General features: G+C 42.9%; 1 protein-coding gene across 4 annotated transcripts in view; it reads left to right on the top strand.

Annotated features, from left to right (window-relative positions):
• The window catches only part of LOC137542432 (cadherin-like protein 26), a 604,516-nt gene that overhangs the window by 42,509 nt on the left and 544,565 nt on the right, over nt 1–17,442 (top strand). For all 4 annotated transcript variants that reach the window (XM_068264331.1, XM_068264330.1, XM_068264332.1 and 1 more), the window contains exons 2-3: nt 3,860–3,902; nt 12,882–12,948. In XM_068264331.1, the coding sequence (XP_068120432.1) occupies nt 3,880–3,902; nt 12,882–12,948 (90 nt within the window). In that variant the 5' untranslated portion in view covers nt 3,860–3,879. The remainder of the gene's footprint in view (nt 1–3,859; nt 3,903–12,881; nt 12,949–17,442) is intronic.

The following is a 17,442-nucleotide window of genomic DNA, read 5'->3' on the forward strand; positions in this document are numbered from 1 at the left end:
GCTGTGCAAGAAGATCCCCAATGAGAGGAGATTTTCTACATTTGCATTAAGGCCTTGATACAAATGTAGAAAATCTCATCTCCTTAGGGATCTTCTTCTCCAGCCAGACAAGTATTTATTCTGTCTTGTGCTGAAATAGCCTCCCAGGCTTCTAACTCTTGGTTGAGTCCCTTCTCATTCTTCTCATTTCCAGCCCAGTAATAGGAATTCTGTGCCAAAGACCTGGCTAACAAGTTCAATGTAAAAAATGATCTTATCAGACACAATGTTTCAGTGTTTCAGTCTGCTATCCCACAAGCTTTGCTCTGTTACTATAGATGAAGCTACCTCATCCTACTACAGCCTACCTACTTGACCCAAGCCCTCTGCAGCATGCCAGCTTCTTATCACCTGACTTTGCTCAGGATTAACCAGCTTCACCTAAGCCATGTGCCGAGTGTAAAGAGCAAAGTAAACAAGCAAAATTTTGTACTGGGCTGCCTCGCTTTACATGTATACCCATTGCTGTTACCCGAAGTCCACCGCTAATGCAATAAAGCTCCCTACCACTGACCTAACACCCACCGCTACATCCTGGCACCATCCCTCCCCATCACTCCATGGTGGCTTCAGCTGAACTGCCGAGACCATTGCTGCAACTCTCCTCCTCCTCAAGCATCGTTATAGCTCTTACTAGTGCTCCTCATTGGTCCACTAAGTAGACCAATGAGAATCCTACTAAAAATCCCTAGCCTATGAAGATTGATTGAAACACCCAACTTGAATTTCCCCATCAAATAAACTGATACTTTTTTCGGAGGGAAGGGGCTCACAGCCCACAAACTTTAAACAGGTTTTCTCAATAGTTAATTTACATATATTCCGCAGTGGTGCTCTGGGAGACATCTCGAGCTCACTCCAACCTGAATTATCGCAAATTCTTTCTGTTTTAGGAAAGCAAATTTTTGTTTTTCTTAACATCTTAGTAAGGGGGCTTTTAGGACCATTGTAGTCCCTTACACACTCCAATAAGTTCTGGGTCACCATGAGCTTGCTGGTTAGTCTGTACCTCTCGGTTTACAAGCCCTACTCCATAGAGCCAGATTAATCCATGCCATGCACTGATGAGGATCGAACAATCCGAAACAGTCTGTATGCATGTTGGATTATTATGGCTCTGTACAATTTTACAAGCTGACACATCATTGCATTCCAGCTGTTCTGGAGGTGTGTTTAGCTTCTAAGGGTACAATGGTTAATGTGCATATATTCAGCAGTGGTGCTCTGGGAGACATCTCGAGCTCACTCCAACCTGAATTATCGCAAATTCTTTCTGTTTTAGGAAAGCAAATTTTTGTTTTTCTTAACATCTTAGTAAGGGGGCTTTTAGGACCATTGTAGTCCCTTACACACTCCAATGAGTTCTGGGTCACCATGAGCTGGTTAGTCTGTACCTCTCAATATAGATATCAGCTATTTCGTTTAGATCCCTGGTTCAAGCTTATGGTTTTTTTGTGCATTATTTGCAATGCAAGAAGTTCTGTGCCTTGCATGTGAAGTGTTTTTGCATTGATTACCTGGCTGGCTGGGTGTACAATGCTGATCTGATCTGACAATACTGTCAGAAACACCTGATCTGTGTGGTGATTAGTGTGGTGTAAGATTTCAGGAGGAGGTGTGTGTAGATTAGTGGCCACTCCCAAAGGGTGGGCACTCTGAAGTGTGGGAATGTCCCACAGGATGCTAACAGCTGAGGGAAGAGGATTTGACATCATTTGTAGTAGTCCTCCAGGTCTTCTTCGCTAATCCAACCGTTTCTGCTTGATCAGATTTAATGTATGTATAGGGATTTAATACAGAAATGCTGAGAATGATACATGCTATTTTCATTCGCTGTTCAAATTCCTATGCTCAGGTTTCTGCGAGTTTTGCCATTTTTTTTTTTTTTTTTTGGTGCTGCCTATTGCTCCGCCCAGAATTTATTTTCTTGTCTCTGAAAACCATTAGGGCGCAAGAGGATTTTATTCTAAAAGCAGGAGAAAGCCCACCTCTGACAGCTGTTCCCACAATGGAGTTTTTCCTATAACATTCAGTATTAGCAAAAGTGTTTCTGCGCTCTATGAGCCAAACAAATTATGTAGGTAGAAAAACAAAGTCTTGTAAAAGTTACACCTTTTAATGGTTAACTGATTAAGTTAAATTATGCAAGCTTTTGGGATCTAGTCCCCTTCTTCAGGCATATTTCCCGATGTTATCTGAAGTAAAACAATGTATGCAGGTAAATAGTAAGTTAAAATAGTAAAATAATAGTATTTTTGTGTTTAGTATTTACCTGCATGCAGTGTTTTACTTCAGCTAACATCTGGAAATGTGCCTGAAGAAGGGGAATAGATCCCTAAAAGTGTGCAGAATTTAACTGTATGCTATTACTTTTACAAAACTTTGTTTTGTTCTACCTACTGTAACATTCAGCACTCATGCCTGCTGTCACAGGTAGTGCATTTCACATCAAGATTTGCAATTACAATGCAAAATCTGTCAAGTTTGTAATTCATTAGCGTGTAACCATAATTATATAATATAGGGGATAGTGGAAACAAGTAAAAAAATCAAAAAAGACCTTGTAATTTTTGAGAGAAAAAATGGAAATGGACAGTCTGGGGTCCCTCCTTCCAAGCCTTGTCACCCATACGGACTGGTTTAGTCAAAATTTGGGGTCTGGACTGTGTGGGCCTCCTCAGCCTAAGCTATACCAACCTGCATGGTCCATGATGTGGGAGGACTGCCCTTTGGAATAGAGGGATGCTGAGCCCCACAAGGTCTCGACCCTGAATTCTGACTATACTAGCCTGCATGAGTCACAAGGGGTTAAAGAGTCTTAATTGGGGGGACATCACTCTGTCCATTTCCATTTTTTTAATCAATTTATTTTTGCAAAAAATACAAGGTACTTTTTAGGTTATTTTACTTGTTTCCATTATCCCTAATACCACACCAAAATCATTCTGGTTTGTGCTACCATTTTTTTTTTTTTTTACAAATTACGCAAAACATTTTTTATGACTGCCGCATCCATAATTACATGCAATATGCAACATTTACAAATGGATTTTGTGAAATCAGTTAAATTTCAAAATCATAATTACGTGTAATCGTTATTGCAAAATTTTACAAAAAGTCTAGTCTAGTGACAGGGACGGGAATGCGGGGGAACGCTATCCAGCAAGGACATCTGCAATGATAGAATCCCCCTGTAGAAGCGCCGACCGCGAGAAATGGACGTCAGGCTTTCAGTGCCCGACTCCCACCGCCCTATACTTGCTCACCTGAACTGATATGTGCACTAAACTCCACATCACATTTATTCAATTTTTGATAATATATGTGACAAAGATTCAATTAAAGCAGTTTACAGCAGTGCCGACCTCCACTTCTGTCTTTTACCATGATGATAAAATCCTACAGAGATACTCGCCCTTTCCCACTCTTTTCAAAACTTAAAACAGATGTAAAGTTGTGCCTTACATTGCACTGCAATGAATTAGCGTAGACAAGCCCATTGCCTGGTATGGTGTAGGATTGCCAGTGACTGTAATCCTGCCTCCAGCTCTCCTTTCCCATCTGCAGACCTGTTTGTCTGCATATAGTACGCCTGCAGTATGTGACATGACATACGGCCCCCCTGACAATTCCCTAAAATAAGAGACAGTTTGCCGTGATGAGCAGCGATCTGCTGAACGTTGGTACCTCGCTGGCACGCTGCCCCGTGCTCCACGGCATGTTTATTTGAAGATATCATTGACTGGCTTTCAAAGAGCTCAAATAAGGGAGATTTATAACTTGGTGAAATTTAATCTTGTCTCCTTTTTTCACTCTGTAGGTAAAGCAATCCATAAATTTATGTGTGATCTCCGCCATGAAAGGTGAGTGAGACTATTCTGGGCAATGACATCCAAGCATCAAACGCACCGTAGTATTGATGTTGCTGTTCGGCGGAGAGGAATTATAATATTTATTCATTGTGTGTATGTATGTATTCCAATTAAAATGTCTCTGCGTTGTGTGCAAGGCCCGGCCAGAGGCCTGGCTGTGAAATACAACAGTGCCATCTATGGGTGATTCGGGGGAAAGCACCGGCTTATCAGCTGTAGCAGTATTTCGAGGTGCAGTGCCGCAAGGGAGGCTGAATAATATTGCCATTGTGACATTTTGTATCTTTCTATTCATAAGAGACCTGAATGTGAAATAATGGTTATTGTTCCTTTCATTTCCACTCTGTGTGTATTCTAAAATAATCTCTTAGGAGCCGTTTCCTAAAGCAATTAGCTCCCTCATTTTTGTTCTTTAATCCGATCCGCGATTATCACGGAGCAGGGCTGAGAGAGTCACTCTTAAATGTATTTTCTTTTTACTTTCTGTGGAATTGTTTTCTCTTTTCTCTTTGTTTTATTGTATTTATTTTTTCCTGGTTTAGTACAGTTAATCGTGAAACAAAGCGTGGTGCTTCTGATTTATGCCGTTGTAGCCGTCTCCCTCTTAAATAATGGTATACCAGAATCACTGGCTTTATAAGATAATTTATATCATTTTTTCATCTGCAAGATCGTAACCTTTGCCTCACAGCCTTAAAGGGATCCTGCAGTGAAAAATGAAGCCCGATATACAGCACTGGCTATACTTACATTCAAAGCTATCGCTAATTACTTAGGTCATTAATTACAAACCTATCATTAATTAATTAATTATAAAGCTATCACTAATTATTATATTGTAATATCCCTTATGTCAGGCGCCATGCAGATCTGACCAACAATATGGTTGCACAGAGAATGACCTACAAGCAGTGGCTTGCTCCGCCCCTTTCTACCTACATGGTGACATCACTCTCCACCTACCCTTCACTCAGCCGGATCAGGTCAATTGGGTGTCACTGTTGGCAGGCGTCTAATAAACGCTTGTGTTCATTTTGGTAATTCTGCACATAGGTGGTCATTTGGTAGCCCAATGCAGCAAGTAATCATCGGCTACTACATATTATTTAATGGTTGCAGCTGATCATAGACGATTGGCTACAACTATGGGTCGCTTGGGTAACCTGATTTTTGTGTTAGTGTTAGGCACTTACCGGAGAGTTAAGGTTAGGTATAAGGTGGTGAAATTATTGTTAGTCATTAAGTAGGAGGTCTTGTTTTTAGCCACCTATGGGGGAGGGGGGTTAGGTATTAGGTGGGGGGTTAGGGACTAATGGGGGGCTGGCATTAAGCATTAGGTGGGGGTTTAGTGTTAGGTACCTACAGGGGGTGGAGGTTGGGGTTAAGTATTAGGTGGGGGTTTAGCGTTAGGTACCTACAGGAGGGGAGGAGGTTGGGGCTAAGCATTTTGTGGGGGTTAGCATTAAGTACCTACAGGGGGGAGGTTGGGGTTAAGCAGTAGGTGGGGGTTTAGTGTTTGGCACCTACAGGAGGGGAGGAGGTTGGGGCTAAGCATTTTGTGGGGGGTTAAGTACCTATGGGGGGTTAGGCATTAGATGGGGGTTAGGGTTAGGCACTTAATGGCTTTACCCCCATTACACTCTAGATTGTAATCTCACAAGGGCAGAGACCTCCTACTGTTTTTTTATTCTGCTGTAACTTATATGGACATGTACCAGAATCAGTGATGCCTGAATCTGCAAATCAACAATGTATTTTATTCATATAGCTGGATGTCCTGATTGTACAGAGTTTTTGATTTCTCATGTATCTTTGCTCTCCACTATTTGTTTTGTACTATGTACAGCACTACAAAAAAAATTGGTGCTATATAAATAAAATAATAATAATACTCAGTAAAGCAGTATGACGATCAGTCATGGCATGTTGGGTCTCTTACTTTTGTACGATGCATGGTCCTAATGCTCTAGATTTTCCACACATGAATCTACTCAGTTTGTTTCCCAACAATCTGGTTCTTTTGTCAGGGTTTCATCATGCAAAGAAAATCTTATGCAGTGTTGCTCTCCACGGCCTCGTGATCACAGGTAACCCGTGATCACAAGCTGTTTTTGCTGATCACGAGGTTGGATTCCGAATTTGTGATCGCCTCTCGTTCACTGATTCAGTTCCAAATGCACTCGTGATCGTTGTCCAAATCTGGCTCGTGATCACGGATTTAGCCGTGATGGCCATGATTATAACCTGAAAACCCGCCAACTTTAGCGGTTAATAGCAAAGCCCCCTTACATTATATAAACACCAAATTTGCAGGATATGTTAAGTAGAACAGTGGGAACAAGCTGATTTTTTTTTCAAAAAGACCTTATAGTTAAGTGGTAAAAGGGTTAATACATTGTGTTTCTCTTTGCTCCAAAGCTTACACCTTGCTGCACTGTCACAGCAGCCACCCAGATTGCTGTTTGATCACTAAATGCAGTTGGTAAGGCAGAGCAAGCACAGCAGAGAGTTTCTTTCTTTGAGCAGGATTCATTGAAAGGAAGCAGAGGAAATATAATGCTGCTCACTGAAGAACTGAATGCCCATGTATTGGCATCTCTCAGCACAGTACTCTATGCTCAGTCAAGCTCTGTTTTTTACAAAGATTACTTTGGGACGTTAAAAAGCAGAATCATTGAATGGAAAAAGTTAGTAAAATATTTTTTATCGTATGTTTTGCCAGACTGTAATTCAGCTTTAAAGGAAATCTGAGACCAAAGAGGTCTTGGGTTTTATACTTACCTGGGGCTTCCTCCAGCTCCCTTGAGGCCGCTTGGTCTCTCTCCCTGAGCGCGTCAGGGAAACGTGCGTGGCCGGGGCCGTGCATGGGTGAAGAAGCGCTACTCGGCCAGGGTACCAGGCTGTCCAGTAGGAGACAGGAGTGGTCCGGGGAGATGGCGAGAGATGGAGCGGCCTCATGTGGGCTGGAGGAAGCCACAGTTAAGTATAAAACCTGAGATCTTTTTGGTCTTAGGTACACTTTAAGGAATTGCAATCAGTTAAGAGCCGGTTCTCACTGCCTAAAATGGTACGATTCATTGGGGCAGAAGCACATGTGTAAGCATAGGATTCATTCACATTTGCCACTTAAAACAGAGTGGAGGGGGAGCGAAGCACACATTCACTACTGGTACTGCTGATGCTCCGAATGCTACATTGACTTGCACTGCAGCTTCTTATATCTCTTGCCACTTTCAGCGTTGTTTGAAAAGGACTGATTTTTTTTTTTTTATATATCCAAGTGATTGTGGTCTCTTTATTGCCACATTAGGGGAATTACATTACAGCTATTCTCCTCCTTCCAGAGTCTGATCACCAGACAACAAAACCTGTTCCTACTTGAACATGTACAAGTTGTGATGAGCATTTTTTTCAGAGATCTTTATATTGAAGTTTGAACAATTATTTAACAAAGCACATTGTGTCGCATACCCTGGCATATACAGCTCTGTTCAGTCTAGCAGTGAGTTATATTGTGGCAAGTACCATTCTATAAGTCACACAGCAATCTCAATGCTCAAAACTCCTAACACACTACAATGCAAATATTATGAGAGCACAGTAACAAATCCGTAAGTTTACCACCAATGGTAGATAAAAGACACCTGAAGGGAGAGGGATTTGGAAGCTGCCATATTTAATCCTATTTAACTACGGTAGTTCAGGTTCTTGGAAGCGTGTCTCACATCTTAATTTTTCCTCCTAAAGCTTCCAGGATGTGAGAGTCACGTCCTGCACTTAATGCCGCCCTGCACTTGTGCATGTGCTCTTCCACATGTGCACGTGTGCGCCCCCGTCATTCCCACTGTGCACGAACACCCCCATCATTCCCACTGTGCACGTGTGCGCCCACGTCATTCCCACTGTGCATGTGCACCCCCATCATTCCCACTGTGCACGTGTGTGCCCCGTCATTCCCACTGTGCACGTGTGCGCCCCCGTCATTCCCACTGTGCACGTGTGCCCCCATCATTCCCACTGTGCACGTGTGCGCCCCCATCATTCCCAATGTGCAAGTGTGCGCCCCGTCATTCCCACTGTGCACGTGCGCCCCCATCATTCCCACTGTGCATGTGTGTGCCCCCGTCATTCCCACTGTGCACGTGCGCCCCCATCATTCCCACTGTGCACGTGTGTGCCCCGTCATTCCCACTGTGCACGTGTGCACCCCGTCATTCCCACTGTGCACGTGTGCGCCCCTGTCATTCCCACTGTGCACGTGTGCGCCCCCGTCATTCCCACTGTGCACGTGCGCCCCCATCATTCCCACTGTGCACGTGTGTGCCCTCGTCATTCCCACTGTGCACGTGTGCGCCCCCGTCATTCCTACTGTGCACGTGTGCGCCCCCATCATTCCCACTGTGCACGTGTGCGCCCCCGTCATTACCACTGTGCACGTGTGCGCCCCCGTCATTCACACTGTGCATGTGTGTTCCCCGTCATTCCCACTGTGCACGTGCTCCCCCATCATTCCTACTGTGCACGTGTGCGCCCCCGTCATTCCCACTGTGCACGTGCGCCTCCATCATTCCCACTGTGTACGTGTGTGCCCCCGTCATTCCCACTGTGCACGTGTGTGCCCCCGTCATTCCCACTGTGCACGTGTGCGCCCCCATCATTCCCACTGTGCACGTGTGCGCCCCGTCATTCCCACTGTGCACGTGTGCGCCCCTGTCATTCCCACTGTGCTCGTGTGCGCCCCCGTCATTCCCACTGTGCACGTGTGCACCCCCGTCATTCACACTGTGCACGTGTGTGCCCCCGTCATTCCCACTGTGCACGTGCTCCCCCATCATTCCCACTGTGCACGTGTGCGCCCCCGTCATTCCCACTGTGCACGTGCACCCCCATCATTCCCACTGTGCATGTGTGTCGCCTGTCTTCGGGAGGACTCGGCTCCCCAAGACTTCCAAAGTCCCCTCGGCGAGGGATGTGAACGGGGGAGCCAGTGCAGCACCGAGGGCACCAGGAGAGGAGAGGGAAGGCTCATTAGGACCGAGCCTTCCCTCTCCTTAGGTGAGTATCTGACTTTTTTTATTTAAATATGGGTTCCCATTAGCTTTAAACAACAGAGCAATAGCGCTCCTTCCATTCATTCGCCTATAATTTTATTACTACTTATCACAACAAAAAAATCTATATCTTGTTTTTTTTCACCACCAATTAGACTTTCTTTGTTTTTTCTTTTTTTTTTACTAGAACAGCATTCAAAGGGTTACATACAGGGCTGGAAAGTTCAGTGCAGAGAAATGTGGACGCATCCGAAGTGTAGATAATGTTATCTTGTGTTTACTTAATTGTATCGAGTGAGGAATGTGACACATTCTCTGACTGTGGAGAAGCTCCTGGACACAGAAACTCAAAGCATTTCTGCCTTCAATACATAATGAATAAAACCAGTTATGAATAAAATGCAAAGTCAGCTCTCAAAGCAAAAACTGTACTTTTGGGAACGCATAATTTCTAAATGAATAATAATACCTATGCACAAATGCAACTATGATAACCGTATGGCATATAAAAAGTAGGAAAACATGTTTTTATTGAATATAATGTCAGGGTTTTATACCGCTTTAAGATCAAAACTGATTCACTAGAACACAGCGGCAAAACAAGGTATTTATCCCCCCAAAATCCCAGGGCAAAATTCCACGACTTTCTAGATCGCGGATTTTGCTGCCCAGGGGAGGCAGAGCTTTGCGTTGTAGCTCTGCCTCCAGTACAGTCAATCTCCACTGCTCTCAGTGAAACAAGACTGAGAGGGGTGGGGAGGGTGGTACTTTTTGCTAAGAATTATTTTATTTTAAATGCATTTTAAGGGGAATAATAAGAAAAGAATAATAAGAAAAGAATATTATAGTTTTAAAATAGTACATGCTACCATAATTAAAACCCATACATTTTATTTGCCCATTTGTCCCAGTTATTGCAACACCTAAAATAATTCCCTAGTTAGTACAATGTATGGCACCAATATTTTATTTGGAAATAAAGGTGCATTTTTTTTCAATTTTGCGTCCATCACTATTTACAAGCCCATAATTGAAAAATAACAATAATATTTATTTATTTATTTAATTTAGTATTTATATAGCACCGACATATTACGCAGCACTGTACAGAGTCACTAACTGTCCCTCAAAGGGGCTCACAATCTAGTCCCTACCATAGTCATATGTATGTATCGTGTAGTGCAGGGGTCCCCAGCCCCTGGTCTGCGGCCCACTGCTGGTCCGTGAGCCATTTGCAGCTGGGCCGCGGGTCTGTCTGGCCTCTTGCCCCCTCCCCCGCGGCTGCCGCTGTGTTACCTTAGCTGGCGGCCGCTTCCTCTTTTATAATGCCTGGTCAGCCCCTCTCTATCATGCCCCATCTTCTTACACAGCAGCGTGTCTCCCGGCTTCTGTGAATAGGCAACAAGCAGGAGAGCGGCATCCGATAGCGACGATGTATATCGCCGTTACCAGGGGAACTGCTGCCATGCTTCCTGCCTATTCACAGCAGCCGGGAGACGTGCTGCTGTGTAAGAAGATGGGGCATGATAGAGAGGGGCTGACCAGGCATTATAAAAGAGGAAGCAGCCGCCAGCTAAGGTAACAGCTATAACCTCTATAACTATAACCTCTATACAGGGGCATCTATACTAGCTATATTGGGCATCTATACTAGCTATACTGGGGCAACTATACTACCTATACAGGGGCATCTATAATAGCTATACTGGACATCTATACCAGCTATACTGAGGCATCTATACCGGGGCAACTATACTACTTATACAGGGGCATCTATACTAGCTATACTGGGGCAGCTATACTCCCTATACTGGGGCAGCTATACTTGCTATACTGGGGCAGCTATACTCCCTATACTGGGACAGCTATACTTTCTATACTGGGGTAACTATACTACCTATACAGGGGCATCTATACTAGCTATACTAGGCATCTATACTGGAGTAGCTATACTCCCAATACTGGGGCAACTATACTTGCTATACTGGGGCAGCTATACTCCCTATACTGGGACAGCTATACTTGCTATACTGGGGTAACAATACTACCTATGCTGGGGCAGCTATACTAGGACAGCTATACTTTTTATACTGGGGCAACTATACTTGCTATACTGGGGCAACTATACTAGCTATAATGTGGTAACTATACTACCTATACTAGGACAGCTATAATCCCTATACTGGGGCAGTTTTACCCTCTATACTGGGGCAACTATACTAGCCATACTTGGGTAACTTTACTACCTATACTACGGCAACCATACTCCCTATACTGGGGCAAATATAACTAGATACCCTACCTCTACTTGGCTATTTACATACTTATGTACTCCAAATCATTTTGCCCCCCCCCCCCCCAGAAACCACCACGAAATCTGCAGGACGGGCAGGCAACTGGTATTGTTTAACAGGAAATAAATGTCAGCCTCCATATCCCTCTCACTTCAAATGTGCTTTAAAGAGAGTCAGAAGCCAAATAAATTAGCTCTTTTTATTGCCCCATTATGTTAAGCATTAAAGCAGAATGAAACCCAGCATTTCTTCTTTGCTCTAAAAAATGATTTACAGCATATTATATGCAACCAGCATTTTTTTTTACTAGAACAGCATTCAAAGGGTTACATACAGGGCTGGAAAGTTCAGTGCAGAGAAATGTGGACGCATCCGAAGTGTAGATATAGTTATCTTGTGTTTACTTAATTGTATCGAGTGAGGAATGTGACACATTCTCTGACTGTGGAGAAGCTCCTGGACACAGAAACTCAAAGCATTTCTGCCTTCAATACATAATGAATAAAACCAGTTATGAATAAAATGCAAAGTCAGCTCTCAAAGCAAAAACTGTACTTTTGGGAACGCATAATTTCTAAATAAATAATAATACCTATGCACAAATGCAACTATGATAACCGTATGGCATATAAAAAGTAGGAAAACATGTTTTTATTGAATATAATGTCAGGGTTTTATACCGCTTTAAGATCAAAACTGATTCACTAGAACACAGCGGCAAAACAAGGTATTTATCCCCCCAAAATCCCAGGGCAAAATTCCACGACTTTCTAGATCGCGGATTTTGCTGCCCAGGGGAGGCAGAGCTTTGCGTTGTAGCTCTGCCTCCAGTACAGTCAATCTCCACCGCTCTAAGTGAAACAAGACTGAGAGGGGTGGGGAGAGGCGGAGATTGACTGGAGCAGAGGCAAAACTACTGCACACAGCTCTGCCTCTACCAGGAAGTAAACTGAGAATTTTGCCCCGGAGATTTTGGGGGGATAAATTCATTGTTCTGCCGCGGGGATGCAGCAAATCAGCATTGATCTTAATGCTTAACATAAGTGGGCGATAAAAAGAGCTAATTTATTTGGCTTTAGACTCTCTTTATACGGAAAAATCCTTGACAGAATAACATCATCTGGTGAATGAGTGTTACAAAAGCAAAGAAAATAAAGATCCTTTTTTCAGATCTCCATTTCTTCCCCCTTCCTGTATAAACAGGCCTGCGAGTGTTTATTTCAGTTTGCAGCAGCTGAATCTCACAAGTGAGGACATAAATAATAGTACTGCTTTACTGGTCAGCTTTTGACCTGGGGGTTGTTAGATCAGACATCCTCCATGTATTTTAGGCTTCAGTTACTCTGATTGCCTACTGGCAGAGCAGACTGTACAACGCTCTGCTACTTTTTCATCTTCAGCAGCAGCAGCAGATCCATCTCGTATCAGACGAAGTATTCACTATATCGCATTTACCTTCATTTCATTCAGGCCGTGTCTTTGCAAATGCGTGCAGTTTCCGGTCCTAATGCTGCTTGTTCTTCTCCCTACACAATGAGTCTTTAACTAATCGATTATGTTGTATCCCTCTCACTTTCATTTGAGAACTGAAATGAAATAATTTCCTTTTTATATTATCCTTCCAGCTTCTCATTTTTACCTTGCCAGTCCCCTGTGTCATTGACTCGAGTTACATTGATGATAGTATCACAGGTAAGTGCAGGGGTTTTTTGTTCTAGCGTTTTGTTTTTCGGCAAAAATATAAAATCATACCCTAGAAAGAAATATATGAGGATATATTATATTTTATATGACTCCATGTTTTTCTTGTATTAGCTGAATTGTCATTTACTTTAAAGGATACCACAACTGACATGTGGCATAATGAGTTAGACATGGGTATGTACAGTGCCTAGCACACAAATAACTATGCTGTGTTCCTTTTTTTCTTTCTCTGCCTGAAAGAGGTAAATATCAGGTATGTAAGTGGCTGACTCAGTCCTGACTCAGACAGGAAGTGACTACAGTGTGACCCTCACTGATAAGAATTTTCCCCTTTTTTATCTCTTTCTTGCTCTCAGAAGCCATTTTCTTCTAGGAAAGTGTTTTATAGTTGGAATTTCTTATCAGTGAAGGTCACACTGTAGTCACTTCCTGTCTGAGTCAGGACTGAGTCAGCCACTTACATACCTGATATTTACCTCTTTCAGGCAGAGAAAGAAAAAAAGGAACACAGCATAGTTATTTGTGTGCTAGGCACTGTACATACCCATGTCTATCTCATTATGCCACATGTCAGTTGTGGTATCCTTTAAAGATGTGTAGCCTTTCTTGCAAAGTGCACTACTAACACCACATACAAATGCCGTATATATGTGATAAGCCCTACTGCACATACGCCAACTCCCTCCCCTCCCCCCATCACATACACAAACTTTTGGCCTAAAAAGTAGGCCAAAAATCTATAACCCACTGATTGGCCAAGCCCCTCAATGTGCCGCAGTTGCCTCCCATGCTGGTTGTGTAATCAAGTTGCCTCCCATGCAGAGTGTGCCACGGAGCATGCTGCAGAAGATACACCTACCTGTCCTTGCTCCAGCTTGCTTCCTTTAGTGTCCCGTACAGCGTCTGAACTGGTCAGTAGAGCTCAAGGCTCACTGTCATGTGACCTCAGTGAGCCTGGAGCTCTAGTGGCCAGTTCGGTAAGCTGCTGGGACACTAGAGAAAGCAAGCCAGGATGAGGACAGGTAGCTATATGGTCTGCAGCACGCTCTGCAGAACACTCTGCATACAGGGGCCACTACACAAATCACTCCTGATATTTCCACTGCGGATAGCCCCCCCATACATTACCCTTATTTCCGTCTGCAAATACTGTGAGTAACGCTATTAGCATGACCCATTGTACTCAAGTAGTGGGACAGTTGTTATGGTAACAGGCATTATAGACAAGCATTACTGTAGTAACGGTCCCACTAATCGAGTACAGCGATAACGTAACTCACGGTACTTGCAGATGGCAATAAGGCTAATACTGCCATGCGCTGTCTGTGCATTGCTGTGATTTAGTGAATCAACCCCTATATATACTCAAAGAAATCATGTCCCACATAAAATAAACCAAGTATCATATAGTATCTGCAGTTATAATGTCACCTACAGTGTACAGCACAGGAATGAAAATGTGCAGCTTGCATTGTGCGCCCAATCAAAATGGGGACGTGGTCAAAACAGATGGCATGTGGGGCATTTAAAATGGGCATAGTTAAACGTACGAGGGACACCCAGAGGCTGGGGGAGGGTTAATTGTTAGGCGACAGGATTGGGTTTTTTTGGGGGGGAGGGTCAAGGTTAGGCTGCAGGACTGGGGTTTGTATGGGGGAGGATTTAGGCATCAGAAAGGGTGTTTGTATGGGGGTGGGGTTTCTGTTTGAGAGAAGGATTAGGTTTAGCGAAAGTAAAATAACAGTTAGATTTACCGATCTTACTGTGGACAATGAACATTGTAAATAGTAGAATATCTACAGTACTTACACTACATAATATAGACATATGGCAATGGTAGGGATTAGATTGTGAGCTCCTTTGAGGGACAGTTAGTGACAAGATATATATATATATACACTGTACAGCGCTGCGTAATATGTCGGCGCTATATAAATACTAAATAATAATAATAATCTTAAAATGTACCAACATTCTACTATTGACACTGTCCCTGCGACCGATTTACCCTGGCACCAATCTATCATATGTGCGACTGCAGGACTTCTGTAACTGTTTGTTCCTCAGCATTAACGTGAAGCTCAACTGCATATTTTATTCAGCATAATTGCAGTACACATATTAGTATTGTTCAAGGCCTATCAATACAAGCATAGACAAAGACTGTATACATATATATATATATATATATATATATATATATATATATATATATATATATATAGTACGTCATATTGCTGTGTATAAGTACAACCATCACCTATTTAACGTGTAATTTACATTCTTCACATTGGTCTCTATGAGTACTCTAGCATTGTATCTATGGCAATTCAAGTCTAATTTATGCAGCATTGCTGGATGGCTCTCTAGAGGAAAAATTAAAATTTCAGACTGGATCCAAAGTGACATTAAGGTTTTTAAATAGGTTATGGTTGTACTTATATACAGCAATATGATGTACTATATATACAGTATATAGTCATATGCTTGCATTAACAGGCTTTGAGCAATACTAATAAGTGTACAGCAATTATGCTAATTAAAATATGCGGTTGAGCAGCATTTACTGGTTTTGGTGTGGTTTTCTACATATTGTGATTTTCTTGCTTACCAGTGCTGGTACTTGTGTTTTACACATATCTTTATAAATCGACCAAAAGTTTTCTTTGGTTGTTGTGTTGGTTATTCTTTACAGAGATACTGTAGGGGGTCGGGGGGAAATGAGTTGAACTTACCCGGGCCTTCTAATGGTCCCCCGCAGATATCCTGTGCCAACGCAGCCACTCACCGATGCTCCGGCCCCGCCTCCGGTTCACTTCTGGAATTTCAGACTTTAAAGTCTGAAATCCACTGCACCTGCGTTGCCGTGTCCTCGTCCCCGCTGATGTCACCAGGAGCGTACTGCGCAGGCACAGACCATACTGGGCTTGTGCTAAACACTCCTGGTGACGTCAGTGGGAGCGAGGACACGGCAACGCAGGCGCTGTGGATTTCAGACTTTAAAGAGGAGCTGTTAGGTATAAGGTCTCAGAGAAAATAAACACATATATCAGTAGCTAAAGATTGGCTGTACTTACATTACATATGCATTTCACTGTCCACGTTTGGATTTCACAGAATTTGTATATAGTATATGCAGAGATAGATGCTCCTGACAGCTCATGGCAGGCTCCATGTTTTTCTGTCAAATGTGTCGTCATGTCCTGCCTGCTTCCTGATCACAGAAAAGCTGGTACTTGAACAACACAGTGTGCAGTGAATATTAATGAGCCATGTGGCTAGGAACAATAGCTGACTCCTGCAGTGTACTCTGCCCGGAGATTTATCAGTGCTACGCGCTGGACTGATTAGAAGCTGCTGTAACCTCTCATTAGCAGCCGAGGGGAGGGCCCCAGAATGCTTTGCAGTTTAGTATGCGGCTTGCGTCCTTATGGGTCTATAACAGCCTTTAAGATAAGCACACATCAAAGGTAACTGAGATTTTTATCTTCACTAATGGCTTTTGGGCTTCCTTCTAAACTGTTTAACACAGGAGAATAGAGGTTTAAATTAGCTTCTGCAGCCTGACAGTTACTCTTTAAAGTCTGAAATTCCAGAAGTGAGCCGGAGGCGGGGCCAGAGCATTGGTGAGTGGCTGCGTGGGTACAGGATGTCTGCGGGGAACCATTAGAAGCCCCAGGTAAGTTCAACTCATTTTCCCCCGACCCCCCTACAGTATTCCTTTAACATGAAGCCCTCCCATCCCCAATCCCTCCAACCCATAGGTGAGGTGTGTGATGCTACTACTACAAACGGATTAAAAACCTTGTAATAAGATATAAAAGCTTCACTAAAGAAGGTGGTTATGTGGAGAAATAGTCAGAAGATACAGGGCCATATGCAATTAACTTTTTCACCTGAGTTTTCTCCCTGGTGATATTTTCACATCTTGCCATAAAATGCCCTTCAAACCACCAGCAATCAAGAAAATACTCAAAATAAATTTGATAGTACTTTTCACCAACTTTTGGGTACTTTTTTAATTGTAAAATGCTGCAAAGTTATTTTTTTAGAGAAGATAAAAATTATCTCCTAGGAGATAACTCAGGTGAAAAAGTTAATTGCATATGGGACACAGTGTCTAAAAGAAATAAAAAAATTTCCTTAATTGAGTAAATGAAAATGGCTGTTGCCCTTGTACTCCAATACAACAACAAAGCAATTCTATATTCAGGAGAATTTCCATCATATGCAAATAATACTAGCAGCAAGCTGCTATCGATGACTTTTAGATATCACTAGATGACGGGAAAATGTCAGTGATATCCACATAATACCAACAGGTAGATAGCAATGCCCAGCAGATATTAGAAGACATAACTAGATAGAGTGCCCTCATCCCCAAACAATATCATTACAACGAGTGTCCACCTACACATTATAATTAGGGCAGCACAGTGCATAGAGGTTAGCACTCTTTCCTTGCAGCGCTGGGTCCCTGGT

Source organism: Hyperolius riggenbachi, chromosome 12, assembly GCF_040937935.1.
Source record: "Hyperolius riggenbachi isolate aHypRig1 chromosome 12, aHypRig1.pri, whole genome shotgun sequence".
Lineage (NCBI taxonomy): Eukaryota > Metazoa > Chordata > Amphibia > Anura > Hyperoliidae > Hyperolius > Hyperolius riggenbachi.